The sequence below is a fragment of the Chaetodon trifascialis genome, chromosome 21 (genome assembly GCF_039877785.1).
Source record: "Chaetodon trifascialis isolate fChaTrf1 chromosome 21, fChaTrf1.hap1, whole genome shotgun sequence".
NCBI lineage: Eukaryota > Metazoa > Chordata > Actinopteri > Chaetodontiformes > Chaetodontidae > Chaetodon > Chaetodon trifascialis.
This window is the reverse complement of record NC_092076.1, coordinates 10,701,672-10,726,073: the sequence shown is the minus strand read 5'-3', so window position 1 is coordinate 10,726,073 and position 24,402 is coordinate 10,701,672. Positions and strand designations below refer to the sequence as shown.

The 24,402-nt window shown below is 41.6% G+C and overlaps 2 protein-coding genes across 2 annotated transcripts; one reads left to right on the top strand and one right to left on the bottom strand.

Moving 5' to 3' along the window:
- The first annotated feature begins 85 nt into the window (after positions 1–85).
- psmc5 (proteasome 26S subunit, ATPase 5) lies at positions 86–4,786 on the top strand. The gene is made up of 12 exons (XM_070990034.1): positions 86–156; positions 944–1,015; positions 1,116–1,185; positions 1,287–1,384; positions 1,471–1,527; positions 1,745–1,975; positions 2,375–2,501; positions 2,616–2,806; positions 3,962–4,060; positions 4,147–4,257; positions 4,351–4,437; positions 4,603–4,786. Exons 1-12 carry the CDS (start codon positions 133–135, stop codon positions 4,654–4,656), a joined length of 1,221 nt encoding a protein of 406 aa, XP_070846135.1. The 5' UTR covers positions 86–132; the 3' UTR covers positions 4,657–4,786.
- Positions 4,770–24,402, bottom strand: LOC139349329 (MAGUK p55 subfamily member 3-like). Its single transcript, XM_070990033.1, has 19 exons — positions 24,214–24,402; positions 15,293–15,447; positions 14,607–14,725; positions 14,360–14,437; positions 14,126–14,206; positions 13,524–13,661; positions 12,416–12,497; positions 11,802–11,887; positions 11,619–11,693; positions 10,614–10,810; positions 10,427–10,491; positions 9,850–9,867; positions 9,551–9,592; positions 7,747–7,905; positions 7,494–7,574; positions 6,655–6,748; positions 6,386–6,494; positions 5,645–5,764; positions 4,770–5,534 (listed from the first exon to the last, which is right to left on the bottom strand). Exons 2-19 carry the CDS (start codon positions 15,327–15,329, stop codon positions 5,355–5,357), a joined length of 1,761 nt encoding a protein of 586 aa, XP_070846134.1. The 5' UTR covers positions 15,330–15,447; positions 24,214–24,402; the 3' UTR covers positions 4,770–5,354.

Sequence of the window (24,402 nt, the reverse complement as noted above, 5' to 3'; positions counted from 1 at the left end):
GGGAAAGAAAAATAATGTGTAATTCTTAAACAAGGACGCTAGGTGGCGATGCGCGGATGTAATTTATGGAGATACTGGAAGAAGAAGTCTTCCGGAAATAGGACTGCTCAAGCGGAAGCAGAAAATTTCAACATGGAGGTTGACGGTATTGATCATGTAGGTGTATTTTTTCTGCTGTTTTGTTGGTTTTATTGGTGTATTATCAAAGAAAAGTTACTATTGCGCGTTGAGTTGAATGGCTTCTTTAAATCAGTGAGATTGAATTATTGTGCGACTATGTTGTTAATAGTGAAATGTCACCTCATTCAAAACAATAAGTATAGTATGCTGCCGGTTTGCTGTCTCATTGTAGCTAACCTAGCTAAGCTAAGATTCACTGTGAATTGTCACTGAATGACTAGCAGCGGTATGTCGGCGACTGTCCCCTCTATTTTAATTAAGAATATATATCGGGTTTTAAATACTACTTGAGATCATAAATCGCGTGAGATTGACCAAGTGTGGCCTCATCTAACTGTTATCTTATGTGAGTTAGCAGTTAGCTAATGATAACGCTAGTTTTTGTTAATGTTTGTTAAGCTAGTAGATAAATTGGTTGGGTAGTTACAGATATGGGGAGGCAAGTAACGTTTTAACCACTTTATTGTTGTGTTGTTGCACAGGATGGTTTTTGATAACGGTATTTTGCCGACTGAAAGTACCTCAATTGTGTCCACACTTAAGTTTTAGTTAATAACCAGGCTCGATGTGGTGCCAGTCAGTCTTTACAGAAATTCTTCATATTTGTGTTGTTAATGTAATTTAGCATTATTTGGAAAGGAATTAATGAATACCTGAAAATAACTCGACAGCAATTGATCTATTGTTAAAATTGTCATTTATCCAGATGACAGTGGAACTCTGGGAAAGTGTGATTGTGTTTTTTTTTTTTTTTCTTTGACAGATGGAGATGGGGGAGAGTAAAGGTGGCTCAGGTCTCCGGCAATACTACTTGTCTAAGATAGAAGAGCTCCAGGTAAGAAAATAATATATATGCAAACTTTCAGCTAGTAATTAGTGTCAGATTGCATACCGTCTGTTTTGCTCTCCATCCTGAACTACTGTTTTCTCAACAGTTGACGGTGAACGATAAGAGCCAGAATCTCCGACGTCTGCAGGCACAGAGAAATGAGCTCAATGCCAAAGGTGCGCTGTTTTTCATTACCGCATCTCTTTCGATCATATAAAGCCTGGAAACTTTCCCTGTGGGTGAAAATATTAAATTTCCATGTTTTTTTTACTTTCAGTGCGTCTCCTTCGCGAGGAGCTGCAGTTATTACAGGAGCAGGGGTCCTATGTAGGAGAAGTGGTTCGGGTCATGGACAAAAAGAAAGTGCTGGTCAAGGTATGCTATGTACTTGCACTTTGTAGCGCACTGTATTTTTGACTACAAGTTCAGCTTTAATTAACACATCTCCTCGTCATTTTCAGGTGCATCCAGAAGGAAAATTTGTCGTGGATGTGGACAAGAACATTGACATCAATGACGTTAGTATTGTAGTTGTTGTTATCTTAATAATGGTGGCAAGGAAGGGTACTTCAATAGGTTTCCCATTGTTATATTTATAATAACCAAACAGAACACTTGTAAAACAAACATTATGCCTTTCAATTGTCACCACCGTAGCACAAGACTGAATAATAAATCGAGTCATATTTGCTCCTCTGTGCAGTCAGTAGCTAAGACTTGTCTTTTATGATCTAGGTGACTCCAAATTGCCGTGTGGCTCTGCGTAATGACAGCTACACCCTGCACAAGATCCTGCCCAACAAGGTGGACCCTCTGGTCTCCCTTATGATGGTGGAGAAGGTGCCGGACTCCACCTATGAAATGATTGGTGGCCTGGATAAGCAGATAAAGGAGATCAAGGAAGTGATTGAGCTGCCTGTCAAGCACCCGGAGCTGTTTGAGGCTTTAGGCATTGCTCAGCCCAAGGTGGGTGATTGACAAAAGAACTGTCTCTTTTCTTGCCACAGGTCAGAGAATTGGGTTAAGGGTCAGATGCAGAATTGTGCTCCTGAAACTGATTGAGACATTTCACCAAAGCTTATATGGTTGCGAACTGGAACACAAACCTCTGCTTTTCACACGTGAAAGTTCAAAGTGTCAAATTTGAAAAAAAAAACTGAAAATAAAAAGAAAAGAAAGAAAAGATTTGTCATTGTTGCATCAAAAGTGACTGAGATTAAAGATAGTTAATAATATTTATCACTATCAAATTGTTGCTGAATAGTGTTGTGACAGTCAGCTAATGTTGCAGCTCTAGTCATATGTGGTCTTCTCCCATCAGTGCTCAGATGGTTCTGATTTCTGTTCTGCTTTGACTGTGTGCAGGGTGTGCTGCTGTATGGTCCCCCGGGTACAGGGAAGACCCTGCTGGCCAGAGCTGTGGCCCACCACACTGACTGTACCTTCATCAGGGTGTCCGGCTCTGAGCTGGTCCAGAAGTTCATTGGAGAAGGTGAGCTCTTCTGCCTCTTCCCAATGCATCAATCAAATGTATTTCTATTCTTGATTAATTTTTCACAACTCTCTGGTTGTATAACCACGATTTCTGCTGCCTCTCTTGCACCAGGTGCCCGTATGGTGCGCGAGCTGTTCGTCATGGCTAGAGAACATGCCCCCTCCATTATCTTCATGGACGAGATCGACTCCATTGGGTCATCTCGTCTGGAGGGTGGCTCAGGTGGCGACAGTGAGGTGCAGAGGACAATGCTGGAGCTGCTCAATCAGCTGGATGGTTTCGAGGCCACAAAGAACATCAAGGTATCCCACACTCCTTGAAATAGTTCCAAGTATGTATCATCATCATCATAGTTACTTGAAGCCTTACACATGCTTAAATGTAGGTTTATAGTGTGCATAGGGTTTCAGTGGTAATACTGAAACTCTCCCATGTATCATCTGTGAACAGTATATAATGAATTAACACAGATGTACATTTTTAGGTGTTTATTATGTTTTCAACAATTAAAGTTAAACATAGTCAAACAATTAAACATTTAAAAACATTATCTGCTTAAAACTAAATTAGTGTTGTAAACCATATAAATGTTATGTACTGATTTTAAATGCTAAGGGGATGGTAAAATATAGTGTTACTGTTTTTTTTTTTAACCATTGACCTGTTCTACACAGAATAAAAGCATGAGAATTTTTCACTTCAACAGGCCTTTATTTGAATAAGGCTTGTATTAGAGGCAGGCCTGTTATTTTTAGATTTTAGTGTTTGTGGGTTTGTTGAATTTCCGGCATCACACTGTTGACACAAACTCAACAGGTCCTGTCTCAGAAAGCCCTCAACCAGGCTTTTATTGTGAAACGTGCAGGACATTCATTCATTCAATCATTCATTTTCTATGGGGGGGGGGGGCTGGAGCCTATCCCAGCTGTCAACAGGCGAGAGGCGAGGTACACCCTGGACCGGTTGCTAGTCGATCGCAGGGCCGTGCAGGACATGTTGTGGGAAAGTCAATGTCATGCCAGGTTCTGTTCCACTTGAAATGTAGCTACTGCCATCTTGTGGTACATGTACATTACTACAAAATAGAGTTTTGCTGAGACATTAACACACACACATACACCCACAGAGACTGAAACTGAGCAACACAGAATCTGAAATAGCAGGACGATGTTGTTAAATTTATTAATTTGAAGAGATAGAGCTGAACATTATGCCTTGTTGATATGCACAAAGTGACAACCACCAGGAGTTCATCAACCCATGTTTTATACACCAGCACCTAGAGACCCAGCTTTTATTTGTTTGTGTTGACTATGCCCCCCACCATTGTTTGAGACCCGGTTTTTAGTTGAGCAGACATGGTATACACTTTAATGACCCAAGCACTGTAATTAATAATGCTAATTGTTTATCTTGTTTTTAATTTGACTAAAATTTACTTTCTTACTTTCTCTCAGGTCATTATGGCTACGAACCGTATTGACATCTTGGACTCTGCTCTGCTCAGGCCAGGCAGGATCGACAGGAAGATTGAGTTTCCCCCTCCCAATGAAGAGGTACAAACTTGTACAATATAGACCATCTTGTTCATTCTGAATTTTGTGTGTGTGTGTCTAAGGTTATCTTAATTCTGCACCAACAGGCCCGTCTGGACATCCTGAAGATCCACTCCAGGAAGATGAACCTGACACGTGGCATTAATCTGAGGAAGATCGCAGAGCTGATGCCTGGAGCTTCTGGTGCTGAGGTTAAGGTGAGAAATGGCTCAATAAATGGTATCAGTTGGGTGGTAAATGGAGGGAGCACACAGCTGGACTTACATTTTTTTGTGTGTGTATTTTTTTAGGGTGTTTGCACAGAGGCAGGTATGTATGCCTTGAGAGAAAGGAGAGTTCACGTCACCCAGGAGGACTTTGAGATGGCTGTGGCAAAGGTTTGTGTAACCACCTACTATACTGTCTCAAAATGATTTAAACATGAAGTTCAGGTCCATCTCACATCTTCCTGTAGAAGAATGAAGCTAATCCCTCACTTTGTATTTTCTAATGGGATGTTTCTGTTAGCACCTTCTGATTAAGACTTATTGTTCCCTTCACAGGTGATGCAGAAAGACAGCGAGAAGAACATGTCGATCAAGAAGCTGTGGAAGTAAAAGGCCTTGTGTGTTCCTGCAGTGCAAACACAAATGTATATTTTCCTCCTTTTGTTTATGGTTTGGTTTATAATTGTTACATAACTCGTTCTAAAGTAAATGGTTTCCCCAAATAATAGTGGATGGCTCATGAGTTTTATTTCTCAGTGATTCATCCTCAAACAGTGCCAACACATTAATTCATCATGTTTTACTTATCAGACTTTAAAGTCAGGTAACAGTAATGTAAGTACAGTCTCCTGCATGAGCCGATGGGCCGCAGATCTCTTCTTTCGTTTTACAATTATACATTTTGTAAATGCTAGATATGGCACTTCACATTGTAGCTGCTATTACAGTAGACGTTTCACAGAACAGAGTGCAGATCTTTGAGTACAGCTTGCTTTAGGAACTTTGTCCTACATGCATGAGCTACATACCTGTCAGAGCTGTTACGCTGCCATTGCACGGTTTAGATATACAGGATGTCATTTTACACTGAAGAATCTAAAACAAAGGCTTGACGTTCAGACTGATGAAGAAAGCTTTCAGTCGTTTTATGATACCGACTTAACTTTCACAAGCCTGTATTTGTGGAATGGTTAGTATGGCAGTAAACACTGGATCACTCCAACACTCAGAAGGCTTCCTGCAGTTTTATCTGTCCGCACACACGTCGTCCGCGGATCCAACTTGAACCAGTCAGTCAGTGAAGCAGGTTAGCTCCTCAGCCAGGACACAGGCACCCACTGAGGCTCCATCTGCACCCTCTCCAGTACGACCTGGAGCTCAGCTAAGGCACTGGCTGGGTCCTCCTTCACCAAGATGTAGTCCACCCAATGGCCGTAGCACTCGTCCATCCGCTCAGCTGACTGTTTCATTTCCTGTAGGTCGTCCTCCTGGTCAGCACAAGGAAGGACAGAGTTTGATTGAGAGCAGCATGCAGGTGAAAAAAAAGGTCTGTGGAAGTATTCAAGTTTCCTGTGGACAGTGTTTTCATGTAACGCACCGTGACGCCTAAGCTGAGTGAGGAAGAGGAGCCAAGTGGTTTCCTTTGACTATCATAGATGCGCGGCCTTACAAAGATGACATACGGTTTGAATTCAGCAGTACGCAGAGTCTTCAGCACCTGAATGTGGGGGAAAAACGTTAAATGTTAAGTTGTGTTTGCACCATCAATACTCTTTATGTAACACCCTAACCCTCCCAGAAGTAGAGTTCACAACATCTAATGAGTCTTTAAACATCGTCAATTCACAAACATTAAACAACAAAAGAACCACAAGTGAGGAAGAAAAACCAGGAGACATAAAAGCCGATAAGGCTTGAGTTACTTGAGTCTTAAAGCACCTTTCAGTTCACATTCAACTAAATTATCTGCATTGTTGACCGATTCCAAACTTGGTCATGCTTTAAAAATGTGACAAGTCAAATCTTAAATCTGTCATTGAACGGTCAGATTAGTGATGCTAAAACCTGGAATACACGGCAGCTGTTCTGCACTGATTCAGGGAAAGTCAGGGTCTTTACTGAGACAGATACAATGACTTGCAATAATCTCTGTGATAATATGAAATAAAGCAACGAATCAAATGAAAAATCCTCATTCTTCACATCATAATTCACATCTGTCTCCATGTCTGTACATGCTCCAGGACATGGCTTTGCACATGTAGTGAATTAAAAGTAAAGATACTTGCCAGGTAATACAACTGTAATCAACAATGTGCATGTCAGTTCAGACACTAACCTCTGGTTGCACATCCACCAGACAAGCCTTCTTTTGATCCAAAATTCGGTGAATGGACTCCAAACTGGTGCCATACAGATTATCTTTATACTCCCCATATTCAATAAATCTGCAGAAACACAGCACCATCATGAATTAGACGTTAATGTGCACTGACTGAACAGAGGCCTTAATTAAATTTCCTGTTGATAGCCTGCATTCTTCACAATACAAATGAACTTTGTCCCACTTCATTGCTTGGTTTGAAAGATGCAGTGTCCAATACTCACTTGCCATTCTGGATGTCGGCCTCGAAAGCGGCTTTGGTGATGAAGTGGTACTCGACTCCTTCTCTCTCGTGACACTTCCTGGCTCGAGTGGTGTCTTCAGGCCACGTGTTCGAACCCAGCCAGCAGGAAGAGACGGTGGGAAGAGAGGATAATAAACTGAGCGCTTCTATGTTTTGTGGGCAACATTTTATAACAAGGTTACAAAACACATGCATAGCTAATGCATGAGTCATGATGATTTAACACCCATGCATTCGATCAGCCTCGCTGAGAGCAGCACAGTGCGTGTTCTCATTGAGATACGAAGCTGTTTTTGTCAAACTCGGATCTAAAATTAGCTTTTTCATTTAACTGAGTCCAGCTAATTTGATGGCATATAAATTATTTTTTTATGTGAATTAACATTCATTAATTACTCTATGATCCATTACCTAATCGCATAAACTGACAGTGACAACAGGAATTCATGATGCATGTTGTATTAAATCAGGCATTACTTCAGTTTGTGTTTTGTATCTTATATCACTACATTTAATCATAAACTAGCAATGAACAAAACATCTAATCCTTCTCAAATGCAAGAAAAGAGCAAGGCTGGTGCGAATGTTTCCGCATCATAGCTAATTAGCTTTAGTGTAGTTTTGCATAAAAACTTCCACTGGATGAAAATGTCCAACAGTCGATCAATTTAAATCCTAGAGCTACGAACAGGTGCTCAGGTGAACGCTAGCATCTTAACCGCAGACAGAAAAAAAATCTTCATCTTTCGCACAAGGCGTATGTGATGTAAGGCCGAAGAAAAAAAACAAAAAAAAAAAAATTTAATAAGCAAAACTTACGAGGCACGGCCAAACCATAACGCCGAGGATTTTCAGCGATCACCTTCTGTTTGAGCTCAGTGATTCGAGCTCCCAGGGAACCTTTGACCACATAATAGACAGACAGACAAGGTGATCATGTGCTGAGGAAACATCTCAGAAAAGACCTGATTCTGACTCACATGTGGCAGAATGAGACTCAAAAGGAGAAATACTCTCAAATTTATGCTCATACGAGCTTCTTCAGTGTCACTGAACCCCACAGTGAACGTACCGATCAGGACTATGAGACGAGGCCTTTCGCCAGGCCGGGGCAGATATTGTGTCACTTCTTCATAAATCAGGAACTCTGTGTGATTGGCGTCTGGAGTTTGAGGTTCTCCTGGTGAGCATGCACGATCTTTCCTGAGGCGGAAACTTCTGCGCAGGCCAGCTGAGGTGAAAGACATGCAAAGGTAAGAAGAGCAGAGATCCACATCCTAAAACCCTCTTAACGTCTATTTCAGACCACACTTCGACACCTTCACCTTGAGAAACCTAAGTTACAAGCCTGATAAAGAGCAAACAGACGATTCCATCAATTCAGTTTCTCCCTGATTAAAATCAATATCCTGTGTCATACATCACACAACACAGAACAACACCATTAGAAATCAGTAAGAGTACCTGAGTAAAAATCCCATGAGAAAGCATGGCCACAGAAGGCAGGGGCTGTCTTACTCTTGGGAGAAACTACAGCTCATATTAGACCATTTATTCAGCCAGCTTAAATCTCATCAACAGAACAGAAGCTTGCAAGCCATGCATGCCGTGTCTACCTCTTCACCAAACACAAGCAAAGCACCGTCAGCGTGTGGCGGGAGGACAGGCCGTTTGTGAAGCACAAAGAGGCAAATGAGCCGCTTTGAAGACGCTGTGAAAAGGTCTGAGGCTGCAGCAGACTGCACAAACACCCTGCCAGAGTCCACGAGTTCACACGCACAAAGCGTTGAGCCAGGGCATGAAGATACACCCACAACAAACACACGGCCACTTATCGATCCTGTTTCACAATGAAGGAAAACGTCAGTGACGGTCAAAGCAGAGGTTCAGCTATTTTTAACCGCAATAGTTTTCACATCATCGTCCATCAAACTGATCAATTAAAAACAAAAATCAACCACTGTTTCACTGTAGAGGCGCTTTTCCGTTGCTTGTTAATGGTGCTTTCCAAGTTTAACATCAGTTTAATTCATGTTTCATGTCTTTATTTTGCAGAAAGCTGACCGTTATGAAGCAACTGTGTAAGAAAAGACTGTGGCTCTGTGAGGCTGCAGCTAGCATTAGCTCAAAGCACCACTGTGCCCAGTCCTAGCAGGCCCACACAATGTGACTCCTCAGCTTTGTTTAGCATGTTAGCATGCTGGAAAGTATGAAATTTTGAGCTAATGATGGTGCTGGAGAAAGAGTCCGGGGATCACTCTGCAGGCGTTAGGCTGCATCCTCTGGGGACTTTTAAAGTCTTAATCAATGCAATCAATATCAATCAATTAATCAATATCAATGCTGTATTCATGCTATACCTCATACAATGCAGTGAGTCATTCTGTTAATTCATGACTTTATTTATTTTGCACTAAGCATGCTGAAAAGACTAATGAAGTAATGAAGCAACCATTTATCATATCTTTGTAACAGTGTGTCTGTGTGTAAGACTTCAGTGAATTGTCTGTATGATGGAGTAAGATGTGAAAATAAGGTCCAGGTTAAAATGGCTGCGGTATCACTTTCAGGCACACAGAAGCACAGTCACGTTAAGTCAGTAAGAGCAGCCAGGAAGCCTGATGAACAGCGTGGTGAGATTGTTAACCGAGGCATGGTGACATCAGTAGATCAGGTCAGGTGTGGCAGAGCAAACAAATCTTTTCCGTGCATGGTTTTCTGAGGTGAGGCAGATTTAAAGCTGACACCTGTCCTAACCACTCCACGAGAAAACCTCAAGAACAGTCTCCAGGAATAAGGGACGGATTAACACACAGACTGAGCAGAAATGAGATGTTGCAGTGATTAGTACGAACTCATTGATCGGGCCTCCTCACCTATGTCCTTTCCATTGAGAGCACCCTCACTGTCACAGTCTTCTGTGGGACGACATGCAGGAAGAGAAGACAGGGTAAGAGGAGGGAGGACAGGTTCAGGTTAAATGCAGTAACTACTAAGAGTTTGAGGGTACCAAGGCAAACAAAAGGGTGGCGTGGAGGAAAACCATCACTTGTGAGTTGTTGTTTTTTTTTTTTTTTAAAGATTGAGGTGGGGTGATTTCATTTAGAAATTCTGTACATGATCACATGGAGGCCATGCAGGGATGAATTTCTAATATGAGGTTTTGTCCACGTACCTCTCTCAGCACGATCATCTGAGGTTAGCAATGCAAGGAATAACACAAAGCATCACTATAGAGGGTGACAGAGCATTACACCTGCTGCACTGTTACCACTGTTCTGCTCCTCGAGTACATGATGACGTACATTTAAACTGCTGAAGCACAATGTGAAACTTCAAGACTGCCTTGAAAATACATCTGTATGTGAGGCTTATCTGCTTCACTCCATCTACATGTCCTATGTCCTTTATATAGATGGACCATAGAGCATGACGTTCAGCGTTCATGCAGGTAGGAGTGGATCCAAGAAAAGAACGGCCTTCACCACCACCTGGTGTTTTTCAGACCACTTTGTTTCATTCTACTGTTAAATTGGATTAGGAAACAAAACGATGGATTACGTATTTATGTTTTTAGAGATTAACCTCAGATCCCCTGTTCTCTTTCCATAATCTCTCTTTCTGTGTCTCCTTGTCTAGATGAGACTCAGCCAATACGACCTGTCTCTGTAGATCTAAGCCTCTTGTACATTTAAAGTTACACTGCAGGTTACGGGAGACAAGCTTTGATTGCAGACGTGACGTAGGCTTACATGTAGGAGCTTTGGGGGACACGGGGATGGGAAACGAACCCATTTTCATCCTGTATCTCAGGCGCCTGGGAAAAACAAAAGCAATGTAGGAAAGACTTATTTTTGATCTGATAAAGGCAGGCATTTTTTTAAATCCTACACTTTGAACAAAACGTATTGATTTGACATCAGGGTTGATGCTGACTACCTCTCCTGGAACTGCGTAGAGGGAATGAGGGCAGCGCGCAGGTTACAGTCGCGCATCCTCTTGGCCTGCCACCAGGTGGCGTCCTCCTGGCTGACGACCTGAAGAATGTCCCCCCTCTTAAAGGGAAGTCCCGCCTCTTGGCACGGCGTGGCCTTGTCCTCATAGGGCGTGTAGTCAAACAAAGCCCGGAGATAAACCTTTAGAGCAGGAATATTCTGTTAGCAAAGTTTCATATTTTAGGAAATATGCTCATATTGGCTTTCTTGCAGAGAGTTAGATGAGATGATTGATACCACTTTCCATCAAATATAAAGCTGGAGAGGTTTAGCTAGCTAGCCTGGCTCTTCACTGCTCCCAGTCAACATAACTTGTTGAATTTCCTCTCCCGCAGCTCATTTGAAGCTGCCACTATGTTTCCTTAGAAATGCCTCTCTGATGGTCCAAAAGCCTCAGAAGCCCCCTCCCATCACACCTTTCCGACTCTGGATTGGAGGGAGCTCCATCCAATCATTTCTGCAACTTTCTGAAACAGACAATCTGATATTCACACTTCACACTGGAGGTGAGGAAGGAGGCAGGGTTTGAACTTTCATTTTTCATGCGAACAGCCGATGAATGTCTCCCAGGAGTGACTGTCTGAAAATCTGCTCTGATCGATGACCTGGCCCTGAGAGGTGCTGGTAAGTGGACTGTGTTGCCTTTTCTTCCCGTTTCCAGTCTTTATGCTCAGACAGTTGACTGCAGGCTGTAGCCTTATCCTGAATGGACGGATGTGAGAGTCGTATCAATCGTCTAATCTAAGTCTCAGCAAGAAAGCAATTAAGTATTTCCCAAAATGTCGCATCCATGAATGCATTTATCAAGAGATCAATTCTGCTGCTTCTAATGAGACTGTCAGTGGGAGTTGCTGCAAGTCATTGATAAGAAAATTATTAAAAACATCAATCAATCAATAAAATAGACATTTTCTGACTGGTACGATGCTGCAGGCAGAGGGGCCCTCACCCTGCTTTCCTTAAGCTTGTCTTCTTCTGCAACAGCTGGAATAATTTTCAGTGTGATGGAGCCTTGTGACTGGGACTGATGAAAGACATTAGAGCAGCAGCATCATCCTCTGCATCCACAGTAATCATCAGGGAATAATCATTCAGTATCTCAACTAGTGTGATGCTTTTTTATCCCCTTTACCAGAATCTGACTGATTTCATCTGGCCTTTTGTGGGTTATCAGGTTTCCATTGACCTCGCGAAGCTCGTCCCCTACGTGCACCAGACCTGGAAACACACACACACAACACACCCACAAAAACAAGCCTAATGAAAACAAGCCTACCAGCCACGGAAAATACAGCAGAGGAGAACCCCAGCATGTGCAATACCACAGTGTTTTTAGTGTATGAGGCGCTGTTTTTGAAAAAAAAAAAAATTCTATTGGCATGAAGTCGATAACATCTCCATGGCAACAGCCAGGAGTAACCCTTGTTTGTAATCTCAAAATATGCAATCTTGTGGCAGTAATCTCAAGGATTTGATCTCTGTAAACAGTTGAGGGGGTTACACAACGTAATCTCCTCACTTCTCTGTCTGTGTATCAGCAGAGATAAGAAAGTCCTGTTGGGAGGGAAGTTCCTAATCGACATCAAAGTGGAACAGAGAGGATTTCACTTTGCTTCTGTAGTCAAGATGATTTCTTATGGCACTTTGCTGCAGCTGAGCCATGAATTTCTTATTTCTTCCACTGAAATTATTTAATACAACTGTATTACTGGTGGTATCATTTGTGTGAGCAGTGGTTTGTCTCACCGCTGCGGTCAGCTGCTCCTCCCCTCATGATTCTGGCCACGATCACAGCACCTGTCGCCTCGTCTCTCCGGATAGTTGCTCCCTGGAAAAAGGGCAGCAATAACATTTACAAACACATAACTAAGCTTCAGTGGAGATACTGATACTTGATCATCAAGTATCTCATTTCTGGACCTGCCTTAAAGTCCCTGGTTCTTCACACTCACATTTACTCACACTTACATATATTTCTTTGACATTTCAGGGGTTTCATCTCCATCCATTTCAGTAAATCCTTTAAAATTAAAGGAACAGTTCAACATTTTGGAAATATGTGTAATAACTTTTTTGTTCTGTAGAAATGAGAATATCGATACCAGTCTCATGTCTGTAACCTAAATATGAACCTACAGCAGGAAATGGTTATCCTAGCTGAGCATAAAGACTAGAAACGGGGAAACAGCTAGCTTGGCTCAGACCAAAGGTGGCAAAATCTGCCTCAGCAAAGATGAAACAAACATATCATTTGTTAATTGGGAACTTTAGAGGTTCTGGTACAGTTAGTCGATAGAGATTCTTTTATGTTAAGCTAAGCTATCCGGCTGCGACTGTAGCTTCAGCCTTACATTTACAGCCATGAGCACTATTGATTTTGTCGTCTGACTTTTAGTGAGAAAATGCATATTTTTCCAAAATTTCAAACTATTTCCTCAGGTTTACTTGGTGGGTTTGAAATATATTTGATCTGCACATTCTGGAAAACAACTGACACATCATATCAGACAGATGAGCAATCCCACCAGTGCAAAGAAAACCATGATAATAGCTCATATTCTCTCACCTTTGGATCAAGCTGGGTTTTGATAGGCAGATATTTGGCGACATTATGTATGCCTTTTGCTGCACACTGTGTGTCACTCCAGCAGTTAAAAACAAATCTATTTTTTGTCCTTTGCTTCAAGGATTTCCTTGAGAATGGATTTTTTTTTAAAGCATCACAGAGAGACACACATTGACGCCCTGGAGCTCTCTAAAGCTTCAAAGCTGCTCCATTAAAGCAAATGAAGTCTTAAAGCCTCACTGGAGGGCACAGCTGTTGAGGGAAGGGAGAGCTCTTTTTTTCCCTCACCAGGGGCTCCTTGTTCTTCACCAGTCGGACAATCTTGACCGACTCTTCCTCCAGGTCGTCATCCAGATCCTCTGGCAGTGGCGGCAGCACCGGGTCAAAGTTCTTCTGGGCCACGGTGTCGTGGGCCGACAGCACTGCCTTTACGAAACGATACATAGACACACGCACAGATAGGTTAGATTTAAGAGCTGGACAACAACAACATAAAGAGAGCAAGAAAAAACAAATAATACACCAAAGAGAAGCCATCAAAAGTGTGCTGTGTAGGCAGGGAGACAAGAAACGAAGAAGAAAGGGAGAAAAAATGAGAGTTCCGTTTTCACGGCCGTCATCTCTTCCCGCTCCCCAGAGAGCCAATAAACTGAAGGCAATCACTTGATAAGAGTAATTAGGCGATCTGCACTGTGTCTAGGGGACAGGGGGAAGGGGTACAGACAGCTCTGACGTTATGTAACAGACGATCAACTTGGATGAAAAAACATAGCAGCTCATGGAGAAAGCATCAACATTAAAGAGAGCAGACCTCAGAAGGAATAACAGGAGAGAGACACTGTCCTGCAGCTGTAAGACAAAGGAAACTAAACGTATATGCGTGAGTCTACCTTGAGGTGAGGAGTGCTCAGCAGGAGAAGCAGCTCTCGCTCATCGTCCTCCAGCGCTCCATTCTGAAGCTCCTCTGCCAGCTGACGATTTCAAGATCAAATATTTCAATATATCTCCACAGAAAATTGCCTTTGCTAGATTGCAATAAATGTTTACTTAGTATTTGATTACAATATTATGTCATGTTCAGCTTTAGTTTGGCTTTGGACATATTGAGGAAAGACTGCACCTACATCCTCTGCCAGACAGGAGGCGCTGTGCAGAACAGGGGTTGGGCTGTGTTTCTCATACTGCCTCAGTTTGTCATGGATCTGTACAACAAATGGCACAAACATGCACAAAAACTGACTTAGCTTCATGACATTTGGTGCTTTTCAGAACGTGAAATCTGTAAAATACTAGATAAACATTTCATATTATTTGCAGAATTGCAGGTTGTTCACAATCTCAAGTCGTCACTTCTAGACATGTCTGCTGTACCTTCATGAGGTAACCAAGGCTCTTCTCACTGAAGACATCTTTGAGAAAGACCAGGTCCTCTTTATGGTTTGCATCAGGGTGGAGCTGAGAGGTGAGCAGGGCCAGAGTCTCATGCAGCCCTACACATCATCAAAAACATTCAAACACCTATTTTCTATCATGAGCTACAACCTAGATGACAAAAAAGATGCAATCCAAATGCAGTCATTTGCAAACAAACTGTGTTAAACGACAACAGTTTTACAAAGTGTTCCTGAGCTCATGTAGCAACATCCTTTATACAATCATGCATTCACAAAGTGGTGACACTATCATCACAATCATGACACTATCACCTGTTACCAATGAACCTGTTTACCTGTGGATTGTTCCATATCCATTTTGCTTGTGTTTTGTCATTTTTGAAGAATTATAATGAGAAAATTCACAGATCTATTTTGATACCGTTTCATTAGACATCAGGTTGTCTTTTTTTCAAACTCAAGGAAACAGCTGAATGTTGTGTGAACTGACATTCGGACCAAAGTCCAACGCTCCCAAGTAAAGTCTGACATGATAATGACCTTTTATTATGTACAATAAACTCCAGTAATGTCTGCTCGATAAGCACTTGCATTAATTATAAGCACATATATTAAACATCAGAGGGAATGAACAAGTAAGTTCAAGCATATGTTTGACTGTACCTGTGCTTGCAGACACAATGGGCATGGCTTCAATCATTCAGAGGAGGCAGGAGGGGGAGAACAGGGAGGGAGGGAACACAAAGCCGGTGAATTCCCTCCACTGGAGTCCTTCTGTTCCTCACGTGTGGCCGAGGTGAAAAAAATCAGGGACACAGCTGGGAATGGAAAGAGAAAAAAAACAAAACAAAAAACCCCCCCTACATTGTGATTCTTAGATTTGCATTTTTAAAAAGGGCATTTTTTGTTTCACCTGTATTAATTTGACAGTGTGTCTTTATTTGCACTTTAGGATTAAAAATCAGCCGGTAGGTGCAACAAAAACTTAAGGGTTGTTGCTGCAAACACGGACTAATAATAGAGAGCACAGTGAAGTCAGACAAAATACGTTTCAGTGCCTTGGAGCTCACTTCGTAGAGCACATCATTTCTCTTTAAAATTACTGCTTAATGTAAACACATTTTAAAAAGGGTAAGCGGCCAGCCATGCTTTGACAGTGACGAATAAACTCATTACTGTGCTGAAGTTTCCATGTAAGTAATATCTGCTCTCATTACTGACAGCTGTGTGACTGCCAAACTGGAGGAAAGTGACGTCAAACTGCATTGACCACTTTCGTCCAATAGGATCCTTCACCTCGTTTGTCACCATGGCAACCCCACAGTACCAGTGCATTTACACTTCCAGTGTCTGGCAGATTAGATTCATTAAATGGTATTTGAGTTGTGTCACATTATTCACTTCGCTAGTTTGGTGCAGTGAAGCATGTGGCTTCAATCTGGCATCATGATTACATTTCATTCATTTTCTTTTTTTTTTTTTTTCAAACTCATCTCCAAATGACAGATTTCTTACTACCTTGCTCATTAGCTGCCAGTGGAATTGTGTGTTATGTCAATGATATCTATGCTGGTGGTAACTACAGCTGAGATTAGGCCAAATAATCAAATGACAGAAAACGTGGCAATTTTGATAATGGGTTAATCGTTTCAGACAGGATCAAACGATATTGGTCCAGGAAGCAGTGTGCACACAGTAAATGTATGTGCATAAGCAACAGTGCAGCTTCCTGACAATCCAGATCAAGACGGCTTAGTACACACACTATATTCAATATTCACATATAGATCAGCATTTACAGAATATATCGTTAATTTATCAAGTTAAAATGCAAAAGATTCTCTGGTTTTAGTTTCTAAATGTTAAGGATTCACAGGGACACAGGAATCTTCCTCATTATTATTAGTAAATTAAATATCTTTGGGTATTAGGTTGTAGGTTGGATAAACAGTGAAATGTGAAGGTGTCAGCTTGGGCTCTGAGAAACTGGTGGTATCTTTTTTTTTGGACTATTTTCTGGCATTTTATACACACACACACACACACACACACACACACACACACACACACACACACACACACACACACACACACACACACACACACACACACACACACACAAGTCAATAATGAAAAAAAAAAAAAAAAAAAAGAATAATAATTGAAGCCCTTCTGGTACCTAATGGTAAGCCTGAATACTAAGCTTTCAGACACAGAATAGCAGTCAGTGCTGCAGAGGAACACATGACTTTACCAGGCTTTAAAATATCCTGACAAATGAACAATGAACTTCTGACAATGACTCTTGCACACTTGTACATTTTAATGCTGTCCTTGAGTCACATTGAGTCATGAAGATTTTTTTAACATCACCTTATTTTAAAGCACCTTTTCCCAAGAGGAAACACAATTTGGCAGACAAATAGACATTCACCAATAAAAAGGCAGCTGATTATGTTTATATATCTTACCGATTTAAGTGAGGATGATGCACATTTTACTCCTCAGATGCCCTGACACAGTACTACATTGGTTAGATCACAGCCTGATCTTCAGTGATCCACATTCTTAATTAACAGTCCCTGCAGTAAATCATGTGAAGCAGCAGTATGTTCATCACCTGCTGTGTACCTGCTCCAACCTTACAACTGCTGGCTGTGTGGGTGGGAGGCTTTGAGCACTAACAGACACATCTGTGGGAGGGTCGCAGTAATAAGATGCCAGGTGAACACAGTGTTTTGGAGTATGCTCAGTCTTCAACCTACACATATCCCTTTACTGTCTGCAGGCTGAAGGACTTTGCAGCTGGCAGCAAGGTATTGAAACCTTCTGGTTGCACTCATGAAGGCAGTTATTCTGTCACATCCAGCAGCAAGCATTAACTCTATCTAGATAAACAGACCAGACTCTGATTAAGGATGTATGCAGTCCACTGTTCAATCCAATCCTCCCAGTTTGAGAGAAAAAAAGCTTCCGACAACTTTCCAAAAGGGAAAAATTAAATGTTTGTATATTCATTGCAGCCACCAGTTGCATCTGCATTTAGTCAAACATAACGATGTGTTCAATGGATATTTGTAATCTGAACAACCAGGAATGACACACTGGTAATCTCAGGAAGCGGTGCTGCATTATTGGAAAAGGAAAAAATACGGATTCAAAAGAGATAAATACGGAGCATTTGGAGACAAATCAACACTTGCCTGGATGCCACATTAGAGACACCAGACAAAACAAACTGAAAGCAAAAGTCTGTGTTTTCACTCTGGCAGCAACATTTCCTTTCAGAAGGAAACTACGACAACAATCCTGCAGCATTTTCTGGCTCATTGTTAAGACATCCATGATTACCACAAACACACGCTTCACGTCTATAATCACAAACCAGAACCACCTGATCAGCATGCTAGCAATGCAGCAAGCTGTCAAACCCTCGTCAAATTTATTTACTGTTAAGACATATGAATGGAGACATCCATCAGCCCAAATAATTTAATGTTACTGCTGATTATATTTCCAGAAATCAGTTATACCCACAGGGGTTTGTCTATGAATACAAGGCAGGAGAAACTGTACTTTGGTATCATAAGAGTTTTTAAAAACAATCACCAATTTTTCTTTCTTTCTTGTTCTATTACATCAAACAGTGATTTACAATTGTCTTGTGCTAATTCCTTCTCAAGTTCTGCCACTTACTGGTGACATTTTCCTCTGGTGGGCTGGAGAAAACACAGCCGCTGCCAAGGAAATTTCTAGTATGGAAATAAACTGATTGAAGGCAGGATGGCATCGCGCCAAAGTGGCAATTAGAATAAATGGTCACAGCGCAAACAGTCCTTCATTTAGTGGGTGACAAGTGTTCATAAAGCCCAGGTTGGAGCTATGTTTAAAATGTAATGCATTCAATTGTGTCTAAGAGTGCTGAGTGTTGATGACAAAAAAAAAAGCTTTTTAAGCCACTCTGAAAAGAGCTATTACAAGTTGTAATTGACTGTTCCATTCCTCTTCCTGGTCTTCCAGCATCACACGGATACTGATGGCATTCCTTTTTTTTTGATAATAAAATAACCTTCCATACAACCTACAGGAAGAAAAACACACCACGAAACATCCATTTGCATTTCCTCATTCAGCATTTTATACCTTTTTTTTTTCTTTTGATAGTACAGGTGAAGGGAGACAGGAAAGCAGGGGAGAAAGAGGGTCAAACCTGGGCCGCTGCAGACCCAGCCTTGATGCGTGGTACGTGCTCTACCAGGTTGGGCGAGTGAGATGCCCCTTGATATCATAATCTACTGCTTAGAGTACTTCAAGATTTTAGGAAATATGCCTATTTCCTTTCTTGCCATCAAATGAGATAACGATACGACTCTCATATCTGTACAGTCAATATGAAGTCAGATGTGAAGCTAGATGCAGATGGTTAGCTTAGCTTAGCATAAGCACTGGAAATGGGGGGCACTGCTGGCAATACTGCAGTCTCCAGGAAGTCACTGTGCTATGCTAATTCAACATAAAACTACAATGTGTCGTGCATGTCGTGTTAGCACTGCTGGTAGGTGGATTTTGTTACCTTTGGACAGAGCCACGCTACCCATTTCCCCCTCCGCCACTGCTGATGCTAAGGTAAGCTAACTCTCTGCTTCATATTTACTGTACAACATGAGAGTGGCATCAGTCTTCTCAAAACATCAAACTAAATATCTTTTACTGCTGTGCTAAAGTAATTCCACATGCTAACGACAGACTAGCATCATCACTGTCTTGTAATGTACATGCTATCCATGCAGGATCATTGCTGGAGCATAACATGACCCTTAACCTCTCCCCATGAGTGGCCGTCAATCAGGAATCAATAATAATACCAACAGATTGATTCAGTCTACTGCTGCACCACCAGCAGCCTGCTTGTCCCTTCATTCACTCACTCAGCAGGGCAGCGGCAAAGTAGCACTTTTAAAAAATCCATTCTGCACATTATTAGGTCAGACATGCAGGCCTGCAGTGCCAACTAGCACAAGCCATGGTGGTCATATTTATTCATGTTTGTTTAATGCTTTGCTTCTCTGTCAGTAGGATACAGAGCATGGATCTGTAGGATGACAACCCACAAAATACGACGGGCAAACAGGTTGACAACAAAGGCAAAACCAGGGTTTGATACTGCAGCCATTAGATCAGTCAAATTCATTTAATTTCACACCAAAATTACTTTCAAAGGGATAAGACTGGGTCATTTTGTTGTTAACAAATCCCATGAAAAGACCAAAACCAACAATGTACTATCTTCCACACAGACAGCTAATTAGACAGCTACAGCAACAGCTAGCAAGGAGGAAAGTCTCAGCTAGCATTAGCTAAAGTTAAATTTAATGCTACTTGCTAATTTTTCTCCAGCTGTTATCTGTAAATAAAAAATATCCATTTTGACCTAACACAGTTAATTATTCCTCTTAACCAGAACAGTCAGTTGCTAAATTGAGTCATGACGAATAAAGAACAACGTGAACTACTGCTAATGCTACCTAAGTTAGCAGAGTAGCAGTAAGTGTCATCTCAGCTTTTAACTATACATGCATACCAAAACAAATACACACCTAGCAAAACAGAGAGATATTTGAAACCTTTTAGCTATGGACTGTTAAAAAAAAAAAAAAGCCTAAAAATGGAGGCATTACAAAGTTTTTTCCTGACAACCTGAAAACATTCACCATTTTTTCCTCAACTTCACTGCTTCTGCAAATACCGCTCGCTACATCTGTAGGAAAGAGGTGTCTTCCAGCTATCTGCTGGCCATCACACAACCCCACTTCAATGAGAAAACTTGGTTGTAACAACAAAGTGAACAGTTCTGGGGCAAATCCTCACTCCTCCTTTGTGTTCCCCTGCTTTCATTCAGCTCTCCTCCCTGCACACTTGGCCAGCGTTCCTGACCTTCTTTCCCTCTGTCTCATCCTCCCTCCATCCGACCCCCTCTTTCTAATTACAAGAGACTGAGAAGTGCTTAAACCTGACATCTTTCTGTTTTTTTTTCCCCCTCTCACTTGCTGAGTCTATCGTCTAAATACTTAAGGTTCCCACCGGCCATATGGTGGTATTATCTGTCCTCCTTGATTTAAGACGGCAGGGCTCGCGGCTGTGTGCATCACTGAGGATTTCAATGAATACAGTGAAGCAGATTAGAAAGGACTGGTAGATTAGAAGGGACACTGAATGACAGCAAGGATGTAGCAGAGGCGACACTGGAAAGCATTTAGTTACCAATGCCAATACGGCTTGATAGGAAATGGATGTTTTCATCAAGAGGAAGAACACTACAGCAAACAAAAATGAATGTTGAGATTGGGAGAAAACAACATCTTTATTAGCTGATTGATCATTTTTAAGTGATTTGTCCAATAACATGTAGGTTTCTGCTCTTCCAGTGTGAGGATTTGCAGCTTTTCTCTATCTCGTATCATTGAAAACTCAAATCCTTTGGGGGTTTTAGGTACGATAGCACTGCGGTTCTAGGTATGGTAGCATTTCAGTTAGTCATTCTCCACTTTTATGCAGACTGAAATGTCTGTGACATTTGGTTCAGATGTCCAAATCCCTGATGATCCCCTGACTTTTCATATTTTCCCAATACTTTGGTTTATGACTAAATACCTGCAAAACAATGACAACAGGCCCAGCTTTGGGTTACTGCTAATTAGCAAATGCTAGTATGCAAACACTAAACTAAGATGGTTAGATGCATTGTCAATGTAATGTTAGCATTTATTCCAAAACCATGCTGTGCTTCACAGAGCTGCTAGCATGGCTGCAGAGTGGACGACGTCATCTTGGATTTAGGGAACTTGTGATTACATTTCTTGTATAGAGGGACACCCCTTTACTCTCTTTACAAGAGGGTAATTGTCAATAATATAGGTTATCATTCAAATACATTGGAAGAGCCATCAGTCTGTCTGTGAGACACTGCTGGTAGAAGAAAATATAATCAAAACTTTACTTTAACCGTATGAGCAGGAATAAAAGATTTAGTCGATTTGTTGTGTCCACCTCTAAAGTTTTCTACTTAATCACCATGTCTCAGTAACACTGGGGGCTTTGGGAGTTGCTCAAGGGGATTTCAACAGGCTGAGTGTGTGCATAATCATAATAAAAACAGTTTAATGTATTATAAAGCCAACTGTTTGACCTTGTGGTAATCATTTGATCTTGTTTACTACTACACCTCCTGAAAGCTCACTGGTGTTGTGATATTTCTCATCTTATAATGCTGTATAACCTGGCAGGTCTCCATGGCAACATAGTAAAGCTGTCAGCTGAGTGTTCTTTATTGTTTTGTCATTGGGTTTTAATATAATATCGTGTTTGTACTCGTGGCTTTCCCCTGGCTGCCGGCGCTCACATGAGTGTGCTGGATCGTTTCATACTAACATGCTTCAGATGCTCTGTATCACAGAGCATTGAGGTTTATGACTGACAGTAAAATCCCTTCTATGCTTGGACTGATTAGAGTTTTCCGCTGCTTAACTTTGTCCCTCTGGCTCTGCCTCTTCGTCATCTATCTTCACAAAACTTGACAATATTATTCATCCCGCTGCTAAACCATGCACAGGCACCATCTACAGTCAGTGCATTACTTTATTATATGTCATTTTACTCAGAGAGCTTAACCTATGTGTCTGTCCTCTCCACACATACAAACATGCACGAACGCCACCTGTTTGCCAGACTCATTTGCTGTTGGACGGGTCCCGAGAGGGAGGCGGAGTGGGGTGAGGTCGCCGATACGCTGCTGATGCCATCTGCCCACCACTCTGTGTGTGTGTGTATGTGTGTGTGTGTCCCATTGATGCCACCCACATGGCTGATCTGACATATTTGGAGATGACAGATTTCATTCGGTTTCAGTTTGGAAAAAAAAAAAAAAAAAAGTGGCCTGTTGTACATTTCGCAGAGGTATTAAGATAATCTATAGCAACTCCACAAAAGATTTAAAGTGTGCTTCTCATTTCAAAGAATTTAATTATTTCTATTGTCTTTGCAAAGTGGATTAAAGCTATCCTGTCTGCATCCCAAACAGGATCACTCAGTCTATGGAATTCCGGGAAAAAGTGAAATAACCAAAAGGGCAAAACTGAAATGATATTATGTTTAATATGATATATGACAAAGAAAAGTGACAAATCCTCTCATCTGAGGTGCTTGAACCAGAGAATATTTGGCATTTTTCTCACTTTCCTGGCTCAAAAAATGACAAATAATAAATTAGTCGCCTATTATTTTTCTGCAGATTGACGAATTGCTTCAGCTTTAATCTAAAGTCAGTGTGTAGGATCTTCATGGAGGAGAGGACCTTCTGCGTTCTATGCAAATCAGTATGCTCCCAATACGAGATGATAATTCTTGAATAGATCAGTCAGTCAACCAGACATTTAGTCTCTTATCTCCCTGCAGCTAACCTTGAGATTTGCTTTAGATTCCTTTTAGTGCAGCAGGATAACAAAATGCTTGAAATAAACTTTAACACAAAAAAAGTAGTGCAGAAGAGGTCAGACAGCTTTTCAGAGGCTTAGTAGATGAACATCGCTTCATAACACCTTCAGCGTGCCCACTGACACAGCTGGAGAACAGAATCATTTCTAGTGTGGGGAGATTGAATTTGGCTTTGTGTCTGAGGTGAAGGAAAGCCAACGTTTGTGTGTCTCTTTCTCTCAGGAGCCAATTTCAGAATTTCAATGGCCCAATAGGTTTTCGGGGCAGAGGAGGACCTAGACAAGATGGTAAATGAAGTGCCAGTTTGGCTGGTAGGGAGCCAAACTTCAGAGGTTGCAAATAATGTCCTCTTCCCAGTCAATTAATTCGGCTGAATTACTTTAAAAAACACAATATTTTCAGCCAAAACATGACAAAAATAATCATGTAAGACAGGTTCCTTGTCCAAGGCTTCATCTTAACCTCTACACTGGTGCACATTTCCCCTCAAGTCTTTGTTTACTAAAACCTGACCTTCACTGAATCTCTCTGGCTCTCATGAAAGCCAATGAAGCCATAAAACATAAAACCTCGTCCTGGCCTGCAGCAAAGCCTGTCCAGGTCACAGTTAAAGGCTGTCCTGCCGACCCCCCCAACACACACACACACACACACACACACACACACACACACACACACACACACACACACACACAAGAACTGCGCTGTCAATAGTGCTCAGCTTCTTCATTTTAATTTACCATAAGGGGAATGGTCATTTTCAGTCATTTAATTAGCTTAATGTAGTCTCTGATGATGTACGACCTCGTGCAATGTTATCTTCCTGGAGTTGCAATCAATCACAGGTGATATACACCCCTCATTAACATGCAGCACGCTCAGGCGTGTACTCAAACCTTAAGTCATTAAAAAAAAATAAGCCTAAATAACAAAAAAACATGTGCACAAAACAGAATATTTTTTCTTTGCTCCGTGAAGATTTGTGTACATACAGACTAACCTGACTGTGTCCCTGAAGCCATCAGTTCGTCTCTTTGTCAGACAGACGAACAGCGCACAGAGTTGAGTCGGTGCACGTTAGCAGGTATTCTTACCTTGTTGAGGTTCCCCGCAGCCTCCGCGTTCCTCTCTGAACCCGACACCGCTTCTGTTCCGCCACCAGCCTGCCTTCTTTTCCGCTATCTGTCTTCCTTTCTCTCTGTCTTCAGCTGACGGCCACACACAACATTTTATTTCTCCGCTCCATCCAGTCTACCGCTCCAGCTTCCCCTTCCCCCTCTGTC

What these genes read in the sequence shown, in the direction of transcription:
- psmc5 (XM_070990034.1), top strand. Translation starts at nt 133, where the DNA reads ATGGAGGTTGACGGTATTGATCAT. An exon ending in AGAACATTGACATCAATGAC is followed by an intron (nt 1,528 to 1,744) that starts GTTAGTATTGTA and finishes TTTATGATCTAG; the next exon opens with GTGACTCCAAATTGCCGTGT. An exon ending in CCAGAAGTTCATTGGAGAAG is followed by an intron (nt 2,502 to 2,615) that starts GTGAGCTCTTCT and finishes CTCTTGCACCAG; the next exon opens with GTGCCCGTATGGTGCGCGAG.
- LOC139349329 (XM_070990033.1), bottom strand. Translation starts at nt 15,329, where the DNA reads ATGATTGAAGCCATGCCCATTGTGTCTGCAAGCACAG. An exon ending in GCCTTGGTTACCTCATGAAG is followed by an intron (nt 14,438 to 14,606) that starts GTACAGCAGACA and finishes TTTGTTGTACAG; the next exon opens with ATCCATGACAAACTGAGGCA. An exon ending in ACAAGCTTAAGGAAAGCAGG is followed by an intron (nt 10,811 to 11,618) that starts GTGAGGGCCCCT and finishes CCTGCTCTAAAG; the next exon opens with GTTTATCTCCGGGCTTTGTT.